Below are 25033 nucleotides of genomic sequence, written 5' to 3' on the forward strand. Positions count from 1 at the left end.
AGACGTTCTCACTGACAGACAGAATGTCCTCTCAGTGTAGAGAAACATGGTCAGTGATGAATGTCTCAGAGGATGTTTGATTGGATGTTCTGCATGTCAATCTAGTGATGAACTTCACAATGAAGATGAGGATTCTCTGATGGATTTAAAAAATACATTTGTTTGTTTTTGATGTTCACAATCTATAAACATGTCTGACTGCTGGTTTATACGATTATTTTATTTGAAGCTCAGAACAAATTTTGTATTTTGTTCAAGACAGATTATCCGTGCACAAATTGTGAAATTGTGCACGTGTGCATCTTAGAGAGAACAGACCATGTGACCAGTGGCAGACCACCTTCAACTCTTCTTCACACTTTTAAAGTCCCACTTTGTTTCTTTTGGTAGATCCTTCTGGTCTTAAATGAGGATTATGCAGTTTTTAGCCAAATTCAAAAAGTTTGTGGTTTTTTTAGGACATATTTTCTGCAGCACAGCAGGAGCTCATTAGAAATTCATCTTTGGGTTGTGGCAGGACTGCTGGTGCAGAGGTAACCCTACGTTAAAATCGCAGTGTCCCTTTGTTTACTCTCTCCCACTGGCTTAAAGCTCCTCACCAGCCCAAGCTAACATTAGCCATTCCTGTGGTGAATTTTAGTTCCTTAAAGAAATAACCAAAGTGAGAAATTCCACCACTAGGGGGAGCAAAGGAAAAGCAAGACAGCATGACAAGAGGTCCAGAAATAAATGGTATATCTTTGCAAGTGCGTTCCACGTCTGGGTAAGATGCAGTTTGATGAAGGACAGAATCCAGTCATTTATTGATGAAAACATCACAGATATGAACAACTGTGTATATTTATTAGAGGTGATGATGAGACCGTCACAGCAGAGTTTCGATTGACACACAATTATGTCAATATAAAAAAGTGCAATAAACTAAAAAAACTCCCAAGAAACTCCTCAGTTTCTTTAAAATGCGTTCTGAAAAGATGAAGTATCGGCTTGAGGTATGATACGCTCACATAACAGTCTCCAGAAAGTGAATGTGTGAATTCCGTCAGTGGATTCAGAGCCACATGCAGAGACTCCAGCAAATCCAGGTCTTGCCAGGAGGGAACCAAGTGCCAGGTCTTTTTGTCTGCACTGAGGACCTGAGAGATGGTGTCATGTTGCTCCAGAATCCTTTCAATCATTTTTTGGCATGAACCCCATCTGGTGGGTGATTCTGTCAGCAGCTTGTGCTGGGGTAGGTGAAACTCCTCTTGAGCAACAGCCATGTCTCTCTTATGTTTACTTAAGAGTTGATAATGAGTGCTAAGCAACAACATTATCACCAGTTTAATTTTTTCAACCTGTCTTCATGACTTGTTATCCTTTATTTTGATGAAATTATTTAATTAAGTATAGGAAAAGGGATGATGTGCTGCATTAAATTTGGATCCTGGTTAAATCCAAGAACGTTTATCAACTTGATTTACACCCGAGAATGAATGAATAAATGAGTGCCAACACCAACATGAAAAACTTTTGTTTTTGTCATCAGTTTGTAAATGTAGATTTAAACATCTCATTATATGTAAATGGGGTTTAAAAAAACACAAATAGGATTGGTATTCTGCTCTGCAACTTACCAACAGCTGAGTGAAGACGATGTCCAAAGCACTGCAGCCGGGTCCAGTTGTTGAGTGATGTAGCCTTCACTATATTTGTCCCACTGTCGGTTGTGATGCAGACTTGTTTGTCTTCACTTAATCCCAAGGTACAAGTGCGTCTGACAGGCCCAAAGCAATGGCTTCACCCGTGTGGTCCACAGGAAAGTACGCAGTTTGAAGACATCTGTTCTTCAAATCCAGTCTTGGTCGATGTAGTGAGCAGTGAGGCTAAGATAAGGTTCCAACGTGCGACTTGACCACAAGTCGGATGTGGTAGCGAAGTATGACACATTTTGGAGCTCCGTCTCGACAATCTCTCGGCACTCAGAATAAAGCTTTGGCAGGGCTGTCTGAGAGAAGTGTTTACGTCCGGGTAGTTCGTAACGAGGGTCGATTACCTTAATTAGCTGCTTGAATCCGTCATTGGTAGCATGTCTTTGGCCAGACAGTAGGCTACAGCATTTGTGATGTCGCAATGTCTCTTCGATGTTTTGTCGTATGGCGTTACATTGGAAAATGCCGACTGTAAAGACTGCTGCTGCAGCGCAGGTCTTACCGTTGTTTTTGAAGTCTGACATTGAACATGCTGGAGGGGGCGGTGCTGCTTTAAATGGGAAAAAAAGGTTTGTGGTACTTCCAGATTTAGTTGGAATGAATCTTCTGCACAATTTGCAGTGGACGTTACTTTGTCTTTTATCTGTCTTTAAATAACCGAAAAACGTCCACACGACGGAACTTTTCGGGCCCGTCCGTTCTACAATGTCGTCGCCTCTTGTACCTTCATCTGCGCCCTCTTGGCTCGAGTTTGTTAACTTCTCTTCAGACAGAACTTTCATTTTCTGCAAGTGTTAGCATTTGCAACACATGCAGATACTAGCTTGCATCCTAGCTTGTAAATAACGTTTACTCTAACTTGACATGGGGCAGTTTATTCAGTGATTGGTCTACCCCTGTGATACTTAATTCTGATTGGACAAGAGGGCGGGTCTTCCAGAGTTCTCTTCTATGTCCATTCAAAACGAAAGTCTATCGCAAAAGACTCATTTTACTATCGTAAAAAAGTTCTATTGCAATAATGATTGTTATCGTTTTATTGCCCAGCCCTAAGTCTTTGCTTCAACATGTGTCAAAGTCCGGCTTGAAGTTGGTCTAAAAGTGTGTTAACCTGAAGCTCCTGCTGCGTGTGGGAGGAGCTTCAGGTCTATGTCAGAGTCTGGTTTCAGTTGTTCCTTATCAGGTCGTCTGCTCTGTCTCCATTTTTGTTTCTCTGTGGCTTTTCTCATGTTTTGGTTCATTTATTAAATGTTTCTAGTTCCTGTCACCAAGCCCGGTCTCCTGGGTTTGGGTCCTCCACCACTTCCTGATTATTTTACGGTCTATGGGACACATGTCAAGGCCCGGGGGCCGGATCCGGCCCGCTGGGTAATTCTATCCGCCAGTCCAGATAATTTTATTTTAATGTTATTAATGACCTGGTGTTATCTTGCACTCATTTCTAACTTGTATAATTTTGACAAAATATATTTTATGGAGAATAAAATATTGCAAGTTATTTAAGGTTTAAGTTGATTTATTCTGTAATAATACTCCTGCATTTTTATTGGCTGCCTGGGCGAACTATGACAGTTTTTAGCCTAATTTGGCATTTAGCTAATATTTTAGCTAGCCATCAGTTTCAGCGTTTTTAACTTTTAGCTTCAGCGTTTTTAGCTATCAATTTCAGCATCTTGGGCTGCACGGTGGCGCAGTAGTTAGCACTCTTGCTTCACAGCAAGAAGGCCCCAGTTCAAATACCAGCCGGTGGACCAGAACTAGCAACTAGGGACGTATTTGTGTGGAGCATGTTCTCCCCGTGCATGTGTGAGTTTTCACCGGGGACTCCGGCTTCCTCCCACCGTCCAAAAACATGCTTCATAGGTTAATGTGTGACTCTAAATACCTATAGGTGTGAATGTGAGAATGTACGTGTGTGTGATTGAGGCCCTGTGACAGGCTGTCCAGGTGAACCCTGCCTTCACCCATCAGTACGTGGATTAGGCTCTGGCACCTCCGCAACCTTGAAAGGGAAAAAGTGAACAAGAAGATGAATGAATTCCAGCATATTCAACTATCAGCTCTAGCATCTTCACCGGTTAAATTCAGTTTCCAGTTTTCACGATACCATTATCGCAAGTAATGCTATATATCTAGTTCATAATATGTTAAAAAGTTACGGTTTTAGAGTTTTAAAATGTAGTTTTAGAGTGTTCTATAAATGTTTATCCTATCCAGCCCGTGATCCAAGGTGTGTTTTGGATTTTGGCTCCTTGTGTGAGTAAGTTTGACACTCCTGCTCTATGGTAACCAGTGTGGGAGGAGTTTTATAGCAGTAGGGGACACAATTTAAGGAATGTGAAGTAGTAAATTCTTTTCCTACCTTTTATTTATTTTTTTTTCAAGATGCTATTTTTTATAATGGACCTTTGTTAATATGACTATCCTTAGTAGTTTTTTCTGAATAGGAATGTCTTGAGTTCAAAGATGTCTTTTTGTTTTATTTTTAAAAATAGGCTTAAATTCTATTTGTGTGTCTTGAACTATTTTATAAATGTTTTATGAAATACATGCATTGAAGCTTTTAAAAACATAATTTAAGGCTTTTATTTTTTAGTTTTTTTCTTTTTCTTTTTTTTTTCATTGTACTTATCCACAAAATGATGTAAACTGTGACTCTAAAACCGTGACATGATCTGATCTGTGGATTTAGTGATCCGTTTCACCGCTAGTGTTTAATGACATCGCCGTCTCCAAATCCGATTGTGGTTTCTGCTGTGAGTCCAGCAGCTTTATCCTCCAGATCTGTCTGGATCCTGTTAAAAATCACTGCACGTTTCCACTGCTTAACCAGTATGTAAAAAGACAAAGATGTAAAAAGACAAAGTGCATGCGTGTGTTTGCTAGCATGTGCTCTGTATTTCTTGCGTATGGACAGTAGAGATTTGTTTACTTCCTGTGACAGTAGTGCTGCGTATTCGGCTTGTTTTTAATTCATAAACTGAAAATCCAGCATTTTTCTGCATTTTATAGCAAAACATACATTGTACTTAGATCATATTTTTACCACACTCTATATTTATAAAGATCAGTGATCATAATGTTGTGAATATTTGTACTAGTGCTGGGCAGATCGATCCAGAATATCAATAGGATTGATCTGAAATTGGTATCTGATCGATATCGACCTGCAGATCTGGATATTTCTAGTCTTGTTTGAAACTTTTGTGCATCTGCTAAAAGAAGCAGCTGAGTCTGTGTCTCAACCCTCTTGCCAGTCCTGTGAGAGCTCAGCAGCAGAGAAAGAGCATGACGGCGGCATGATCGCTCACCCCCCTCTGCCTGAAGACATTTCAGTTTTTATCTTTTTTTATTTAGTTTATTCAAACATGTTGATTCATACATATATGTTACAGTCACATCTGTGTTAGCTCAATGGGTATGCTATGTCTTACATCCATGTTTGAAAGGTGACTGGTAGAAGCATTGCTTATTAAAGCCCGCCCCTTCATTCATTATAATAGACACATTACTGAGAACTTTAAATATGATCATAGGTTAAGGTGAATTACTATATTCTTTACCAATAGAAAGTACAACAGTATATAAGTATATATTATTGCATTGTTTTTGTTCCACAGTTTTACTCCACATACAGACACACAGAATTATCTCCTTTTTGTGTGGATGATTGATCGTTTGAATTTTCCTGATCCACGTAATTCGACACAATCGACTTCAAAAACCTTGACAACAAAATATCCGATGGAGAGGAATCATCACAGGACAGGAATCGCATTTTAATAGAGAGAAATCAGGCTGGGAACCGTGAACTGTGTGCTAAAGTGGGTGCTAGCAACTCACGAGAGACATGCTAGTTTGGTTCTTTGATGTATGTTTTTATTAATGTTTCATGTTTGTAAACATAGCGGATGTTAATTGCACATATTCACGTTCAACCTGCACAAAAACTGATGGTAATTCATGTAGGAAACACGTAAAATGTTCGGTCAAGATGCACGGTGCTGCATTGTTTTGCTAGCTCGTAGCTAGCTACCTTAAGAACCTAAATCTTATTGTCGGTCGCACTTTTTTTTTTTTTTTTCCTTTCTAAGTCTAAGTGAGCTCGCACATAATTGTCTTAATCTGTGGCGTCACTGTTGAGCTTCTTTCTTGGTCGTACAGACCGGAGAAAGCCCAGCTAGAATATACAGCGCTAATGCTAACGCTAGCTTTCTGTTCAGTGACATAAACAGCAGAGAGCAGATGTTAGTGAAGGAGCTGTGGATGTAAACTTTAACCTGCCTCACCATTTACTGCTATTATCTCTGTGTTTGAATCTTAACAGTTTCAGATGTATTTGATGTTATCATCCAAGTTTAAAAATGTTTTTTGTATCAGTTAAAGATGCTAGCTGGAGCCTTTTTCTCAAAGTACAACGAAATCGTCTATTTGAAGGTAAATTCCGCTCACAGACATAACTTCTGAAAAATGAATTATCTTTAACATCTGAGCTTTAGCTCCAGTGTTTACATTCTTTTGGTTATGATAACTCTTCAGCATTTGACGTGATTAACGAAACTCCAGCTTATTCTGAAGAAACAGCCTCGCGCTGCTGAAAGGTGGATGTAATCAACGTGAATCCGCTGATTCTGCTGCGAAAAACAGAACTTTTTTCATACGGACTCTGCACCAATATGTAATGCTTAGAACATCAAATATTGAAGAACTTTGAGGATAGAAAACTGTGGAGAACATTTTCAGGTTTTGCTTTTAAATGATCCAAAACAGCAGTGATTTTATCCTTTATGTTGTTTTAGTGTTGAACCAGAAGATTGACAAAAAACAAAAAGTTTAAAATGACAAACAAAATTTCTTTCTATCCGAATCTTTGTGGTTTTTAATCAGTTTTGTTTGTTACGATCTCCTGTTCTAAATAAAGGTATAAATGATCATTAAATACAAATAATTTAAATTTTCATCCATCAAGTAAATAGACATACACATAGCAATAAACATTGTATTCAAAAGTAAGAACAGTGGTTCAACTCGTGAATCGTTGAGCTTGATTTGTGAATCGAATCGAATCGCCACCTAAGCAACGATACACACCCCTATCATCTGCATTAAGACTTGATAATGATTAACTTACAAACTGGTAAACATAAAGCCCTTTATTTATAACACAATTCTACAATAATGATAAACTACTACATTTATATAGTATATACAAATACAAAAAATGTGCAGTTTAAAAAAGCTTAAACTTGCGACAGCAAGTGAAATGGGTGGAACCTAAATCTTTCTGCTCTGCCCCATTCTGGAACATCCACTTACAGACAAATAGATCCATAATCGTCTTTGTTTTCTTTGTCTTCGGCTGGATAGTTAGGATATTGCTCACCATCTTTGTTGCACTGTAATGTTAGCTTTGGGGTGTGAGGGGCTGTAAGCTAGTGAGAGAACGAATAAAAAAAGACTTCAATAGATATCAGTGTGAGGGTTACTTCACACCAACAGTCCGCCCACAACTCAAAGGTGAATTTCTAATGACTCCTGCCACTCTGCAGAAACTATGTCCTAGAAAACAAGTTTTAGATTTTGCATAAAACAGCTGAATTTTATTTAAAAGGCCACTTTAAAACACTTTGAAAACTAATGAAATATAGTTGGCATTGGACTTTAAAAACTGAAACTTCAATAAATAATAAAAAATAACTTAAAGGCCTCGTGCGGTGAAAAACGTGATTTTTCTTAAACTGCAATAAAACATTAGTATTTATGTCACAAATGAACCCCCGTATAATTATTTTGTCACCCACGGCCCCGTACACTCTCTTCAAGCGTTCAAAGATAGTGCGGTCGCTCAGATTTTGGGCAGTCACCGATAAGTAGGTCATAGGTCGTGTGACGTCAGTACAGGAACATCCAGCTAGATCCGCTAGTGTTGTGATGACTTTCTGGGCATGGAATTACTTAACATAATAGAATTTGGACTGCCGTGGATTTGGGGATTCGAACGGGATAATGGTGAATAGGTGTGTGGTATTTGGGTGCAGTAATGTGCCAAAGAAGGGGGTCTCCCTTCATGAATTTACTGTTTCAATAAAGGAGAGGGGCGCTCCCCGGTCAGTGGGAGGCCCCCCCCCCGGCACTCCGGAGGAGGAACACGGGGGGTGTACGAGCACCTGGCGGGCGCCGGACGGCCAGGGTGAGGCCGCCGCCCTGAGGGGGGTTTGTGGTTCCGAGGCCCCGGGCCGGGCATGGGGGGCGCCGTGGGTTCGCCGGACAGTCGTTTTCACTCCCTCCCGGGGCTGTGAGGTCAGCGGGGGTGGCCTCCATGCGGGGCGCCGTGGGTTCGCCGGACAGTCGTTTTTACTCCCTCCCGGGGCCGTGAGGTCAGCGGGGGCGGCCTCCACGCGGGGCGCAGGAGGACCCCGCCGGCCGTCTGGAAAGAGGACCCGTGCGGGGGTTGGTTGCGCATGGGCGAGGGAGGCCGAGAGGGCGGCTGGGGAGCGAGTCTACCCGTCGCCGCATCATCATCAGCAGCAGAGCCTCGTCCACGGCAGCCCGCGCGGGCCGCCTCGGCGGCGGCGGACCTGGGCGGGGGGGGCCCTCCGTCCGCCTCGGCCCTGGAGGCGGACGACAAAGGACGCGCAGCGGCGGCGCCTTTCCTTTTCCAGTAATGATCCTTCCACAGGTTCACCTACGGAAACCTTGTTACGTCTTTTACTTCCTCTAGATAGTTTGATCGTCTTCTCTGCGCCCCGCCAGGGCCGTGGCCGACCCCGGTGGGGCCGATCCGAGGACCTCACTAAACCATGCAATCGGTAGTAGCGACGGGCGGTGTGTAAAATACAAACCATGACAAATCCTGCAGCCTCCTTTGGCCTTCCGCTTGCTCCCCAACATCGCTGTTTGAGCTTTCACCATCGTCATCCGAAGCCCCTGTATCCTCAGATGAGGAAACCTCCGGTTCAAACTGGTAGGGCTGTACACCCTCCGAACCCTGTGTCGTTAAAATTCCCGTGTTTGATGAAGGCTCATCACCTTCATCCAAAGAAATATCCACTAAATCGTGGTCTACGTCGCTTCTCGAACCGTCTGCCATTGTTGTTTACACTCTGGGATCCCTGTAGTGACGTCACACGCAGCCCCCGCCCATCACCACCTATCTCCCAAATTTAAAGCTGTGCATGACCATAAAATGATCAATAAAATCGCGCTGGATCATTTTAGGTGAATATTTTTATCAGATTTGTTTTCCAAGTTCCATTTACTTTCTAAGTAGTTAACCTTAAAATGTTCTACCGTTCACGCACTCACGGTTCGGATCGTGTCACAGTTTTAGGGTCACAGTTCGGATAATTTTTTTGGATCAGTAAAAAGTTAAAAGTTTGAACACAAACAAAATGCCAAAACGTGTAATTTCTGATGAAATTTGCATGTCTTGCGACCAAATCTACGAAAACTGAGAGAAAAGAATGCTTAAAAATAGAGTTGAAAATACCAAATCTATCTGGAGTTCCCCTTAAAATACAAATGTTCTTGTCCCACTCGCCTAATGTCCAAATTAAATCATAAATAAAACAGGTAAAACATTTTTTTGGTGTTAATTGCTTTGATGAAATTAACTGTGGCAACATTTAAATATTTAAAATAATTATTATCTGTAAAATGTGGCACTGTTTCGCCCGCTTTTCCTGGTGATTTTTGATCTCTTTGGCTTGCCATAAAATCATTCCATTACGGAGCGTCTTTCTCCTGTGTGGGACAGCTGCTGCTCTGAACTGGGAGATTCTTTGAATCCAGAAATGTAAACGTGTACCGATGCTTTTATTCAGGTCTGAACAGTAAATAAACCTGATATCTATCCATCCGCGTCATTCATTATGAAGTTGAGTAAAGTTTGTGATGGAAGCTGCAGGGTTTTTCGTGGATTAAAATAAGGTGGTGGTGTCTTGTTGCAACTTCAGATTTGTAACCTTAACAAGTTTATTTTACTATTATTATTTTTTTTTCATACATTTTATTGAACATTCTTTCAATTTACATATTTTACTATTAGATCACCTCATTAAAAAAACATAAATGCCTTAATGTAACAAACAAACCTAATATTGATAGACAACAAAACAACAAATCATTCTAGTTTGAAGCTCCATACAAAAACTTGAGGCGAATATTTTAACAAAACCCTCAAATTCATCACTTCATCTCCAGAACAATAACTGGATGCCCCCCACCCCCGCTCCGTTTCACGCAGCAATAGACAGACTGTCTCGTTTTTTCTTTTTTCATGGAGGTTCTCCTCTAAATAAGATGTTTAAACTCCTGATTTTAAAGCGTGTCTTCTCTCCCTCACACTCTGTGGGTCTGTCGGTCATAAACAGCTGCGGAAGAATAATCCAGTCGGACCGAACCACTTTCAATTTAGAGGAGGGGGGTCCACAGACGATGTTTCCAAAACAAAATGTATAATTATTGTTACCTTGACATTAAAATCAAAATATTTGCAAAGATATATTGGTTATTGGTTTACTAAAATTATTTTTTCTGTTGTATCATTTTGTCATCATTCGGGTCTCCGTGGACCCTCTCTCAGTCTGGGCTCCTAGAATCAGCCACCTTCCCTCCTTTCCCAGGAGCTGGTGGCGGCTGACACTAAATTCTCTATGCAGTAAAAACCCTGGAAGCTCCGCCCACACGCAGCGGGAAATTCAGGTGAACAGACTTTAAGATAGCTGTGAAGCTGTTACTTCAGCGCTTGTCAAAACAAAGAGGATTTACAGGAATTTGACGAGAATTCCATTCAATGTTAACGGACGATTGATTTAAATTATGAGACCCCGAGGTGTGTGCGCTCGCTGGGGGTGGGGGTCGGAGTGGTCCGCGGTACACACGTGTCCCGAACCGTGTCTTCTGATCCGTACAGACCACGGATTATCCGTGATCTGTTACACCCCTAGTTCAAGGATTTCATCTGGATACCTTATGGCAGTCAGAGCACCATTTCCTAGGCAGTAGAGGTCTGTGCGTCCCTCCATGGATATGCCTCCCCAGACCATCACTGACCCACCACCAAACCTGTCATGTTGAACCACGTTGCAGGCAGCATAACGTTCTCCTCGTCTTTTCCAGACTCTTTCACGTCTATCACAGGTGCTCAGGGTGAACCTGCTCTCGTCTGTGAAAAGTACAGGGTGCCAGTGGCGGACTTGCTATTTCTGGTGTTCTTGAGCAAATGCCAGTGGAGCTCCACGGTGCTGGGCAGTGAGCACAGGGCCCACTACAGGACGTGGGGCCCTCAGGCCACCTTCATGAAGTCTGTTCCTGATTGTTTGGGTAGAGACATTCACACCAGTGGCCCTCTGGAGGTCATTCTGTAGGGCACGAGCAGTGCTCAGCCTGTTCCGCCTTGCATAAAAGGAGCAGGTATCGGTCCTGCTCAGGGGTTGAGGACCTTCTACGGCCCTGTCCAGCTCTCCCAGAATAACCACCAGTCTCCTGAAATCTTCTCCATGTTCTGGAGATTGTGCTGGGAGAAGCATTAAACCTTCTTGCTGCAGCACGTGTGGATGTGTCATCCTGGAGAAGTTGGACAACCTGTGCAACTTCTGTAGGGTTAAGGAATCGCCTCATACTGCCAGTAGAGATAATTACCCAAGCTAAGATCAGCACGAGTGGAAAACCAGCCAAAAAAGATCAACTTGAAATGACCTCCACATGTAACACCAGTCCTGTTTTGAGGGTTTTCTAATTGTTGCCACTGAAGTGCACCTGTTGTTAATTCCATGAACACCAATACACCAATTTGATTGATTAACGCAGCCCTGAGCTTCTTTAACTAACAAGAAAATTATCAGACAGGTTTAATGCAATTCATGCCAGGCCCAATAAAAAAGTGTTCCTTTAATTTTTGTGAGCACTATATATATCTACTATATATATATAGGGGTTATATAAACATTGTCTAATATGTTATATTGCATTTCTTTATATTTGTCACAAATAGATATCTTTAAAGCAAGGTCAGAATTTCTTCCCATTTGTCAGAGCTAATAGTTGATTTAAGTGCTCGGCTCTTGTACGATCATAAACGATCTTAAGCCTATCTTTATTCAATGCAGCTCAGAGTAGAATCTTGATATAAATCGCCCACGTTTTTTACCATCCAAAACAGTTTTTTTCAAGTCGGTAACAAACTTCTGAGAGCTCCAAAGGTTTAGTTTGTCTTAACATAATGCCTGAGCTGGAGATATTTGTAAAGATCTTGAGCTGGTATATTATATTGGGCTTGATAACATTAAATGTTTTAAATTTCCCTTTGTCCCATTGATCGTACAGTCTCTTTATTCCTGCATCCACTCAAGATTTCAGATTGGGGCCGGCGCCCTCTACTGTCAAGTCTGGATTATCCACTAGTGTTGTTTAACTTCTGATTCTGTTCAAACGCTTTCCTTAGATTAGCCCATGATGTAACAGCGTTGGTAATTACAAAATTATCCTTGATGATACGTGGAATTTCTGTTTTTCGTTTGTCTAGTAAATTTATTGTACAAAAAGGTTTGCAAAGTGCATTTTCAATCTCAAGCCAAAGTTCTAATTTGTTTTGTTTTGCCCATATAAAAGAAAATCTTGCGTGCACAGATAGTTCGTAATATTCAATCTTAGGTAAACCCCATCCACCCATTTCTTTTGGTAGTTGTAAAATATCCAGTTTAAGCTTTGGCTTTCTGCCCGCCCAAATGAAAACTGACATGGCTTTTTAAAAAGATTTAATATCTTTTACGCTCAAGAATACAAAAATCATTGACAGTGGATACATTATTTTTGGTAGAACAATCATCTTAACAAGATTTATCCTTCCAAGTAATGATATAAGTAGCTGTTTCCAGCTAGTTTACTTTTCTTTAATATGATTTAGTAAAGGTTTAATGTTCTCTGTATACCGTTAGCTAATTGTTGATGTGAACTGGATTCCTGAGTATTTAAATCCTTTGGGAGCCCAAAAAATATTGGTTTAATATAAGATGGTTCAATACGACGTCCCTGAGTCATATTTTCTGATTTTTCAAAATTCAGCTTATATCCAGATATCTGTCTGAATTTTTTGATGTAGTCAATTATCAATGGAATTAAATTAACAGGATCTGTTAAAGTTATAATATTGTCAGCGTATAAGAGAATTTTATGATGCTTTGATCTAATTAATTTTCCTTTACATTTTGTCTGATGGCTGTTGCAAGTGGTTCTATAGCCAGGGAGAATAGGAGGGGTGAGAGTGGATTACCTTGCAATTTTTAATTGGGTAGACAAAAAATAACATTAGTCAAAACAGAGGCTGTAGTTCTCTACAGAAGTTTCACCCAAATTTAGAATGAACAACATTTCAAACAAATAGGTTAATTCAATGCAATCGAAGGCTCTCTCTGCATCCATGGAGATAATTGTACTAGAAATTTTTTTAATTGAGGTAATGGGTAATAATAATAAGTCGTCTTGTGTTATTGCAAGATAAGTGGTCCTTCACAATTCCAGTTTGATCCATGGGAACTATCGCAGGCACTACCTTCTCTAATCTCAAAGCCAGTGCGTTTGCTAGCATTACTATGGCTACACCGAGTAAGCTTATTGGTCGATATGAGGTACATAATTCTGGGTCTGTCTTTTTTAGGTATTACTGTAATGTTAGCAACGTACCGTATTTCTGAATTATAAGTCGCAATGGAGTATAAGTCACAGGAGCCAAAAATACATATTGAAGAAGAAAAAAACATATATAAATCGCTCCGGAGTATAAGTCGCACTTTTATGAGAAAACTCCAACAAATTCAACAAGCCTGACGCAACGTTCCATTTGACACTGAACGCAATTTGTGCTTCAAATTTGAGTCCGCTGCCTCTTTTGACCTGCGTCAAATTTAATGCACAATATTTGTCCAAAAATTTCTTCATAATCTAAGAAGAAGCTGTCTTTTAGCCTTATTGCTACAAATGTTTAACTTTGTCTGTGCTGATAAACAAAGCTGAACTGGCTCCAAGCTACAATAACACACACAAACTTTGGAGCAACATTACAAAAACAACATAAAAACACCACCAACAGTTGATTAAACATGTAAAAACCAAAAAGAAATCTGGTCAAACCATGTTTAGAATAGAGTACAACACGAGGGGAGAATCGAGCAAATAATAGAAATAAGAGGGAAAGCCAATAAGAAGAGTAAGGAGGAGTAAGCAGGCTCTGAACAGAGCTCGGAACACCCCTATTTCTTTAAGTATATACCTGTGTATATCCATTTAGGAAGTTCCTTATTGTAGTCATTGATTTCTTCAATATTGGACGGGGATGTGGTCGACCGTTCCAGTGAAATCCATATCACAGCCGGATACATAAATGAGTTTTTGACGCCCGCTTCTCTGAACGCTGAAAACAGCTAAGATATTAGCTTAACTCTAAATTAGGCTAAACACCTTAATAAATGTCAATATAGTCCAAGAAGCTAGCAGAAAGCCATTATAACTTTCAACTTGACTGCACTCTAATATAATCCATGTAATATAAAGTACCAACTAATGGACTATTAAATTAGTCGTTGACTATTTTAATAGTTGATTAGTTGTTGATTAGTCGACTAATCGTGGCAGCTCTAGTTGTGAGCTTGTTGTCTAGCATTTTTGACATATATCTGGTCATTTGTTCCACTATCACATTCTCTCTTAATGCAGTGCAGTTTTCCATGTAGTTTTCAGTCATCACCTGCTCCGTGCTCTCTGTTTTAGCACTGTCACCTTGACTATCAAATTATTCATTAGAATTAGCTTTACGTGCGCACATTTTTCAACCATTTTAATCTTCTTATTCGGCATCAAGGATGTAAAAAAGTTTTCAAGGGAAATTTCGGAACTGCTTAAACTTTATTGCAGCTAACACGGCAGATAAAAAGAAGTCCAAATATTACTTTTACAATGTCCCAGGGAAGAGTCAACAAGTGTGCATCCATCCAGCAGCGTGCGTCATGAATCCCGTCTCAGTTTTTAAGAAGGAAATATGAAACGGGGGTCAAGAGGTTAAGAGGTTCCTCTATTGCATTGTTCTTCATTCCAGGTCCTCGAGAGCCGCCACCCTGAATGTTTTCCAGATCTCCAAGCCCTGCTAGCTGCTGATTGGTTAAGTCCGATGTTTTCACATTTTGATTGAATGAACACACCTGGTCCAGGTAATCAGCAGCAAGCAGTACACAAAGAGCTGGAAAACAGGCAGGGTGGCGGCTCTCTGGAACCTGGAATTAGGAACACTGCTCTATTGGGTGTTTACTGAAGACAGAAAGACTAAAATGAGTCTTAACTTTGAATGCATCTAACGAGTTACATTTTCTTCTCTTGAATTTTAAACAGTGGAACTTTACTCTGACTTGCTTTAGATTTGCTTTATTGTTTGACAAGTCATTTAAAAAAAGGATTCTTCTTGTGTTTGTGTCTCTGCAGTCCTCCCCCAGGATTGTGTGATTGAAGAGGATTTCTGCAACCAGCATAGGAACGTCAGAGTGAACCAGGAAGAACCAGAACCTCCACAGATTAAAGAGGAACAGGAAGAACCAGAACCTCCACAGATTAAAGAGGAACAGGAAGAACCAGAACCTCCACACATTAAAGAGGAACAAGAAGAACCAGAACCTCCGCAGATTAAAGAGGAACCGGAAGAACCAGAACCTCTACATTTTAAAGAGGAACCGGAAGAACCAGAACCGCTACAGATTAAAGAGGAACAAGAAGAACCAGAACCTCCACAGATTAAAGAGGAACAGGAGGAACCAGAACTTCAACAGATTAAAGAGGAACAAGAAGAGCTCTGCGTCAGTCAGGTTGAAGACCATCTTGATCTGAAGCAGGAAACTGAAACCTTGATGGAGATTCCTACTTTTGAGGAACATGAGAACAGTGAAGCAGATCTAAACAATCAGCAGATCTTGAATGGAACTGATAGTCTGGATGAACACACTTCAACTACAGATGAAGAGATAGACTCACTGAGCAGTTTTAGTAAATCAACAAATCTTAAAACACACATGAAAACTCAAACAGGAGAGAAGACTTTTTCTTGTAAAGAATGTGGCAAAAGTTTTAGTCGCATACATGACCTCAACAGACACATAAGAATTCACACAGGAGAAAAGCCTTTTTGTTGTAAAGAATGTGATAGAAGCTTTAGTGATGTGTCTTCTCTGAAATCACACAGGAAAGCTCACACAGGAGAGAAGCCTTTTTCTTGTAAAGAATGTGAAAGAAGTTTTAGTGATATGTCCAATCTCAAAAAACATGTGAGAATTCACACAGGACAGAAGCCTTTTTCTTGTAAAGAATGCGATGCAAGTTTTAGTCAAACATCAAATCTCAAGTCACACATGAGAACTCACACAGGAGAGAAGCCTTTTTCTTGTAAAGAATGTGACAGAAGTTTCAGTCAAAGATCTAATCTCAAATTACACATGAGATCACATACAGGAGAGAAGCCTTTTTCTTGTAAAGAATGTGACAAAAGCTTTAGTTGCATATCTTATCTCAATTCACACATGAAAACTCACACAGGTGAGAAGGCTTTTTCTTGTAAAGAATGTGCTAAAAGTTTTAGTTGTATATCCCATCTAAAAGCACACATGAGAACTCACACAGGAGGGCAGTCTTTTCTATGTCAAGAATGTGGCAGAACTTTTAATGAATTATCTTATCTCAAATCACACATGAGAACTCATACAGGAGAAAAGCCTTTTTCCTGTACAGAATGTGACAAAAGTTTTAGTCAAATAAATAATCTCAAAAGACACATGACAGTTCATACGAGAGAGAAGCCTTTTACTTGTGAAGAATGTGGTAGATGTTTTAGTCAGATGTGTATTCTCAAAAAACACATGATAATTCATACAGGAGAGAAGCCCTTTTCGTGTAAAGAATGTGACAAAAGTTTTAACCGAATATATAATCTCCAATCACACATGAGAACTCACACAGGAGAAAAGCCTTTTCCTTGTAAAGAATGTAATAAACGTTTTAGTCATGTATCTGATCTCAAAAGACATATGAGAACTCATACAAGAGAGAAGCCTTTTCCTTGTAAGGAATGTAATAAACGGTTTAGTATTGTGTCTAATCTAAAAAAGCACATGAGAACTCACACAGTAGAGTATCGCCTCGTCTTGTAAAAAATGTGCTGAAGTCCCCCCTATGAAGTGTTTCATTTAAAAATGTTCCCAGTAGAGCTTCAATCAAGACTATGGTGTTTTTCACCAAAACCACACAAGCTAAATCTTTTTAAAAAGACATTGTCCATGTTGATCTGAGGCCTCTGCTTCCAAAATCTCCTCTGAGAGGGTGTGGCTTTTGGAACTGAGTTATTTCCAAGTCAATGACTGATGGTTCACAGTCAATGGTTTGCACTATTATTGGTTTGTGCTGAGCAGAAGGGGGAGGAGCAATAGTTCTCTGCAGCTGCACAGAGACTACGAAAGAGAGAGAGATGTGCTAGAAGTTGCTTAAATCTGTTTAAAAGGAAAAAGCTAAACATTTTTAAAGGCAAAAGTTGAATTTTTATTTTAATATTTTATCTGGGGTTAATAAATAAAAGCATTTCATAATATTCATTCATATATAAAAACACTTTTAAATTAGAAATTCATTTTCTGCATAGTTTTATATTTGTGTTGATCATGAATTTATTGAAGCAACAAAACAACCTAAAGAGCCGCTTCAGAGCCAAACTGGAAGAGACGATAATGTTAGTGAGCAGAACCAAGAGAGACGGTTCTCTAAGAAGATCTGGAAGTTCCATCACTAGCCCCGCCCCCTCCAGTCGGAATGACATTTTTTTTAATGTGAGGAGGAGAAAGAAACTGCTGGAGGTCTTAAACAGTTCTTTGTGTTTTCAAAGACTTAGTTCCAGATTGAACACATATGTATAGATGTAAGTTTTATCCACATCTCTCTTTGAACAGTGGAATAGACCACAAATGTCTGAACTTCGTGTCCTTTTTCACTCTGCTGTCTGATTTATGTCTTTAATCTAGGGGTGTAATGGATCACAAAACTGCCAGTTCTGATTGTGTCACTGTTTTAGGGTCACAGTTTGGATCATTTTTAAGATCAGTAAAAAGAAAAAAAACAACTGCAAAAGACAACAAGATAAAAACCTAACATTACTTTTTGCAAAAGCTTGAAAACAAATATTTAATAATGTTAGCTCATTGAGACCTATTTACAAAACTTTGAACACAAACAATATGCTAAAACATGTCGTTTCTGATTACATTTACCTGTCTTTAGACCAAAATCTAAAAAAACCGAGAGAAAAAAATGATTAAAAATAGTGTTGAAAATACCAAATCTATCTGGGGTACCCACTAATATGCTATCCTAATTTGACACGAATTGCATTCAATGTGAACGGACAATTGAAATTATCATAGCACGAGGTGTGCGGGTGGAATGAAGGTTGAGGTGGTCCGTGGTACACATGTGCAAAACCGTGGCTTCTGATCCATACGAACCATGGATTATCCGTGATCCGTTACACCCTTCTTTAATCATGTCGATAGTTTGAACAAGATCATTGATTTAAAAACAAAGTTAAATAAAAGATGAGAGGATCTCATTTATTCTGGTTTTCCTTTGAAAGTTTGTATGAGTGGAAAAAAGTAATGGAATGAGTAGTGAATTACTTTTGAAAAAAAGAAAGTAATCAGTTTTTTCATTACAATTTCATTCAGTAAAGTAATCAATTACTTCTTAAAAGTAATTTACTTAACACTATCAGCCACTAAGATCACGGTGCTCAAAATAAAGGATTATGTAAAGATTGTTTACATCATGAGTTTCGTGATTGAATAAATTGGCATAAAATGTTTACCTTGATCATGACATTTTTCTTTTTGATTCACCTGTAAATAGAAATGTGTCGTGAACAATGAGATACATTATGAACTATGTTAGAATAAAATCCAGTGTTTGTTGACTTAATTTTATCAGTGGATTTTTGTACATTTATTATATTGTTTAAAAGTGTTTAACCATTGTGTTTGTAGTTTATGTTGAGACAATGTTGTATAATTCTGTGTGTTACCATGACAACACTAGAATTATTATACGTTTCTAATTCTAACACTTTATACAGGATTCTTGAATATTTTAATATTGTTTATATTTTGTTGAGTCATGATAGTAAATAAGAGTTTTGTGAAAAAAAGATTTTGTAAAGTTGTCTAAATGAAGAGGTGGACAAAGAGTGCGACTGGTGTTTGTGTTGTTGTGATTCCAGTTTTGTATCAGAGATTAGAAGTGTTTCTCTGGTCTTTTTAGTTTTCAGTGTTCTGTTCCAATCTTTCCTGTGAAGAATAAAGTGGACGTGAACATCAGTCAGAAGTGTGGAGTCTTTTGCTCCTCTGCAGGTTCCAAAGCTGGACTCCTCAAGTCCAGTTCTGACTGCTGAGCTCAGGACTGAGCTCGGATCACAGAGCTCCATCAGGAGGTGTGAAGAAGACTGAAGTCAACAAACTGCTTCTCTGTACTTTTCTCATCAGTCTGAGTGCAGCAGGGAGCTTCAGAACAGCTTCACGGAATTAAAAGATTTCTGTTTCATTTTCCATTCACTCCCATTTTGAAAAACACGACTTTGAAGCTGAATTTCCCTCTGAGGGACAGAGAAAAACGTCTTCATCCTCTTCTTCCGTAACCTCCTCCGTTGTCCTAAGCTTGTTTACATTAAAGGTGGGGTCAGTGGGGTCATCTGGACCCCACAAGACAGTGCACTGAACTTTTTTTTTTTTCTTCATTGATTTTTGAGTTTCACTAATGTCCATGGCAGACATAAAATCCTGTCCCCCTTTATCCAATCCACATTTGTCATGGAAGGAAACACACATCAATATGTGGTTGGAGTCATCTGGACCCCAAAGAGAGTTGAAGGGTTCAAGCCAGATATTGTTGTCATAGCGTAAGGATGTCAATGGGCCATGTGCACGACCTACTTCCCCATTCTGCCTATGACTCCTCAGTTGTTTGCGATTGAATCCATGGGCTATTGTTTGTGTTGAAATAGTGGAGAACTTGGACTTTAAAAGATGTCTTTTGGAGCTATCAAGAGCCACTATAAATGATGTTAGGCGCATTGTTTGTTTTTCTAGCAAAATACTCCAAAATAAAAATGCAAAAAAGGATTTAAATTGTATTTGTTGTCCTACATAGCAAAATTCAAAGGTAACTTGCTGATGCTAATGTTTTTAGTGCATGTTTACGTGTGAAAAACTCTAAAACTGATGAACATTCATGTTGGCGACGCGTTATAGGTGCAGGCAAGATGCAGATCGCTGCATTGTTTCATGTGTTTTATGTGAATCCAAAGCTAAATGTCACCATATTTAAATGGTAAAAAATGGTAAATGGCATATACTTGTATAGCGCTTTCTACCCTCCTTCGAGGGCCCAAAGCGCTTCACAGTCACAGACCCATTCACCCATTCACACACACATTCACACACTGGTGGTGGCTCCGCTGCCGAACACTGGGGCAACCTCCAACCAGAGGCAATTCGGGGTTCAGTGTCTTGCCCAAGGACACTTCGACACATGGGCGGGCAAGGCGGAGTCGAACCCGCTCACTTCTGATCAGGAGTCGACCACCCTACCACTGCACCACGGCCGCCCATTTAAGGAAGTACCGTTAGCTGTCATGCAGCTAGAGCGCAGCTGTGGCTGTGATCTGGCCCATTTCGAGCATACACCAGAAATGGAACCGTGATCCTAGCCTTAACTTTTCCTCCGGGTTCGTGCAGCCAAGAAAAACAGTTCCGAACTGACTGCATTATTTAGAAAATTACTTGTGAATACCGTTGTCACTCTTCATTTGGGCTAATGCTAGCTAGCATGAAAGACACGTCTGATTATCGCTGTCTTTATCTTTATGACCCGTTAGTTGTGTTACAGTTAATCCACAGCAGAGTGTTTCCAAATTTGTGTAAATGTAATTTTCAGTGTCAGGTAGAATCAGTCTGAGACGTGATTCCTTTCCTACGTCTCAACAGAGGCGAGGTTACCGTTAGCGCACGCCGCTATCGCTCCACGAATAAGGTAGAAGCTCCTCATCATCAGCTGAGAGTACGATCAGTAATCCAAAAGTCACTTCAAAGTTGGTTTACACATAAAAGTTTCTGTTGAACAGGTTTTAATGTTCCAACAGAGCTACGTTTCATCTCCAGAAGTCACATGATCATACAATACATGATAGCATTTTGTGAGCGTGGGGTGTTTGGTGTTTCAGAAAGGCAAACTTTGCATTTTTGGATATCATTGTGTGTACACATAATCATAAACTATCATACAATGTAAGAAATAATGAAAATAAACCAACACCAGGGAAAGTACACAGAGATTTACCAAGACCACACATGCAGTTAGCCACCTGCTGTGGCTAACTGCATGAAGAAAACAAGCGGTCTTATTCAAAACCAGAAATACGTCACACAGCTCCGTGCATTGAGTCCATGAAGAGTGAAATCCTTTTGATTGTTTGGATCAAACAACTCAGGTTTCTACTTTCCTGCAGGACTTAAAGGCAGCATAGAGTCAGAGCTGCTGCTTTCAGGGACCAACTGGCTCCTCTGGATAAAGAATATCTTCTTTGACACTTTCTTCTTATTCTTTTTTTTTTTCTTTTTTTTAACACATTAGGGTAAACATAAGTAAAAATAGACAAACAAAACAATAAAAAAATAACTAAACAACTAGGGGAAACAACTAAGCAAAGAAGGAGAGGGAAAAAAACACAAAACAAAAAAAAACATATGGCTTGCCTTGACTCTACAGTTTTTTTACATGTCCTGGTGGGTCGTCTGTCCTCCTGCTCCTGGTCGTGGACTGCAGTTCTGCTTCATCTGGACTATGGACTTAATCATCACTCGTCCATCAGCTCTATATGAATGAACTCTACTCATATATGCAGTTTTAGCAGCTAACTTTTCTTTAACCGTTCTGGTATCGCCTGTCCGTCCTGGGATGGGATCTCTCCCTCATGTGGGAATCCCTAAGGTTTCTTCTTTTTTTTTCCAGACTCAGGTTTTTTTAGGAGTTTTTCCTTACCGCGAGGGAGGGTCTAAGGACAGGGATGACCTGTTCTTTATAGTCTGTTTAGTTTTTACCTATTGTGCATATTTTATGACTCCATCTGTGCATCTGTAAAAACTACAGGCATGAAGCCCAATGAGGCAAATTGAATTTGTGATATTGGGCTATATAAATAAAATTGAATTGAATTGAATTGAATGTCATGTTCTTGTTATCGTGTATATAGTCCATTTCTCCTATCTTTTTGGAAGATGTTCTTCTTCCATTTTTATCCTATGATTCAACATTTCCATCTTATACATTTCTTTTACTATTTTCTCCCATTCCTGTTGTATTGGAGGTTCTGTCTTATACCATTTTTTTGTAATAGTTGTTTTTACAGGTAGCTAAGAAGATTTTAATCAAATACTTGTCACTCTTAAAAACATTGCTTAACAAATTGCCCAAGTATAAGAATATACTTGTCTTTGGTGCCTTGTAATCCAAAATCCTTGGGCGACAGTAGCTCAGTATTGTGGGTCAGCCAATGATCGAAGGATAGGCAGTCGTTGTGTCCTTGGGCAAGGCACTTAACCCTACTTGCCTCCAGTGTGACTCGACTGGTGTGTATGTGCATATTATTTTCTATCCATGTTCTTGACCCGCTAAATTTCTTTTGGTGTCACAGGGCTGCTGGAGCCTATTCCAGCTACTGTCAGGTGAAGGCGTGGCTTGATGGAGCTTGTCCTGGGAGGCTGGCTGGTGAACAGGCAGGAGTATGACGACAGCAGAGAGGCGGGGATCTCTCTGCCGTCAAAAACAATTCTATTTTAAAGAACATGGACATATTGCACTTGAAGCTACATTCACACCATATTTGTATGTTCTAGAATGATTGGAATCATAAAATGCGGTCCTCAGACTTTTATTTTAATTATTTGTCTGACAGAGGACATGTACCTAAGATGAACATTTCAGTCCCCTTCTTGATTTCTAAGTGGGAGAACTCGACCAATCACAGGAGGTCTGCATGTTTATTTTCAGCTGTGACGCTGACGTGTCCTCTAGACTCTCCAGCACAGAACTGATATCTATTCAAACCAGATCAGCTGGTTTTATCTTCCTGAATACAGATCTGCTCATGCTGAGGTCCCAGAGCTCCTGTGAATGATAATAGTAAAATGAACTGAGAAGTTTTATTCTATTGTAATTTATCTACATTGTACGTTTCATTCCATTGCATTTCGTTTATTTCATTGTAGTTTTGTTTTAGGAATTACAGACATGTCAGTAAATCCCTCAGGTTTGATCTTTATTATCTTTATTAAACCTTTATTTTAACAGAAAAATCAGTTGTGAATAAATTCTCAATAAGGTCCAGCAGGAGAAAAACCAGGAACACAGAAATAGACAAAGGAACAATACACATTAGGCCATGACAAACACACAATCATATAGTGACATACAAACACTCTATATAGACAACAGGTCAGGAGGATGGGGTCAACAAGTACAATGGTTAACTCTGGACGGTTACAGCTTCTGCTTGATGGGAGAACGGTGAGTTTAAGGAAGTTTGGAGAGATGTCCACTTATTTCCTGCAGAAAAATGAAAGGAGTTTTGACAGAAGACTGTGTGGACTTAAGGAATAGAAAGTGTAATGATATTGTTGGACCTCAGCCACATGGACCCATATGAGGGGAGGGGTTTATCTGTACAGGTACTGCAGGTTTCTGGGGTGTCTGGGTTTGTGTAGGTCAGGAATAGTAAAGCCTTGTTTCTACTGAGTGGTCCGGTCCGGTTTGTTCCAGTATTTTCAGCGTTTCCATTGTAAAATGGACCCATTAAACAGTTCTGACCCGTAACTCTTGAGGGCCGCCATCTGTTGTAGGTCCATAGAAAAATAGAAAGGGGCGGAGTCGCTGTTCCTACCCGCTGATGACGTCATTAGAAAGCAGCATTATAGCGCTAACCTAGTGAATCTGTTTTCCTCTTTACGGCAGTTTTCTTCTTTAAACAACATTTATTTCCCGTTCTACACCATGTACAACAAGTAAAGCAAGAAAAAGACGAGCTGCTGGATGACCTCCATTGTTGGTGATTTGCAGGACAATAACGCAAGACATGCTAGCGGTCTACACCACGCATACGCCATGAAAACAAACTACTCAGTGGAAGTGAGGCTGAACTGATTGGATTCACTCGTCAGAGTTAACCAGACCGTCCCGTACTACTTCTTACTGGACCGGACCGTCCCGTACTATTCCTTACCGGACCGGGCCATACCAGACCCTCCCATGGTACTCTTGACCAGAACGGACCGTACTGGACCGTCCCGTACTACTCCTTACCGGACCGGACCGTACTGTACTACTCCCTACCGGACCGGACTGTACTGTACTACTCCTTACCAGACTGGACAGTACAAGAACATCACGTACTACTCCTTACCGGACCAGACTATCTCGTATTACTCCATACCAGAACGTACTGTACTACTCCTTACCAGACAGTCCCGTAGTACTCCTTACCAGACCGGACCGTCCCATACTACTTCTTACCAGACTGGACCATCCCATACTACTTCTTACCAGACCGGACCGTAACGGACAGTACCGGACCACTCAGTGGAAACGAGGTCGAGGACTAACATCAAAGCTGTCAGGTTCCAGCTGGAGCATAAGGAGGACAGCAGCAGATCCAGACAGACCTTCACCTCTGGTCCTGCTCTCAGAGCTTTGTGTCTCTTCTCTTCAGTGTGTGGATTTGTCTATCTGTCCTTTTGTTTTGCATTCTCAGCTGTAACTGCAGTGGACTGACTGATTTTATCCACATTGAAGGCATTTATTCAAAGCGGTCTGATCTAATCCGTCTGCCTGGTCTGTATATAACAGACTGCTGCTGCTGCAGATGCAGAGACTTCTCCTCAAAGACCTTCTCTGGAGATCTTCACACACAAGTCCTCTCTGACCTCGTCTGTGGAAACGCACAGTAAGTCTGTTTCTGTTTCTTTGACCTGTTAGTGCTGAGAGACTGAAACACAGTTCAATATCTTCTCCAGAGTCATGAAGACCCGGTCCGCCTGCTTCCTGTTGGTGCTGCTGTCTGCTGTGGGACACAGCGAGGCTCATTTGCATGTGGTCAACGCCATGCAGCCGGAGCAGTGCGGCGAAAACATGGAGAAAATTCAACCCGGGAAATGCATTTATTCTGAAACCTTCATTGTAGCTAATAATGCTGAGAGTGTTGATGCGCTCTGTAAAGGAGTTAA

The 25033-nt window shown here is 40.3% G+C and overlaps 2 protein-coding genes across 2 annotated transcripts in view; both read left to right on the top strand.

The window, feature by feature from the left end:
- LOC112140917 (gastrula zinc finger protein XlCGF57.1-like) overlaps window positions 1–18288 on the top strand; it is a 20309-nt gene extending 2021 nt beyond the window's left edge. Inside the window, exon 2 of the mRNA XM_024263939.2 lies at window positions 15162–18288. Coding sequence (XP_024119707.1) covers window positions 15581–16873 — 1293 coding nt within the window. The 5' untranslated portion in view covers window positions 15162–15580 and the 3' untranslated portion in view covers window positions 16874–18288. The remainder of the gene's footprint in view (window positions 1–15161) is intronic.
- The window catches only part of LOC112140913 (gastrula zinc finger protein XlCGF57.1-like), a 153408-nt gene that overhangs the window by 68094 nt on the left and 60281 nt on the right, over window positions 1–25033 (top strand). The gene's annotated exons all lie outside the window — the stretch shown is intronic.

This window comes from Oryzias melastigma, unplaced genomic scaffold (genome assembly GCF_002922805.2).
Source record: "Oryzias melastigma strain HK-1 unplaced genomic scaffold, ASM292280v2 sc00283, whole genome shotgun sequence".
NCBI classification, from domain to species: domain Eukaryota; kingdom Metazoa; phylum Chordata; class Actinopteri; order Beloniformes; family Adrianichthyidae; genus Oryzias; species Oryzias melastigma.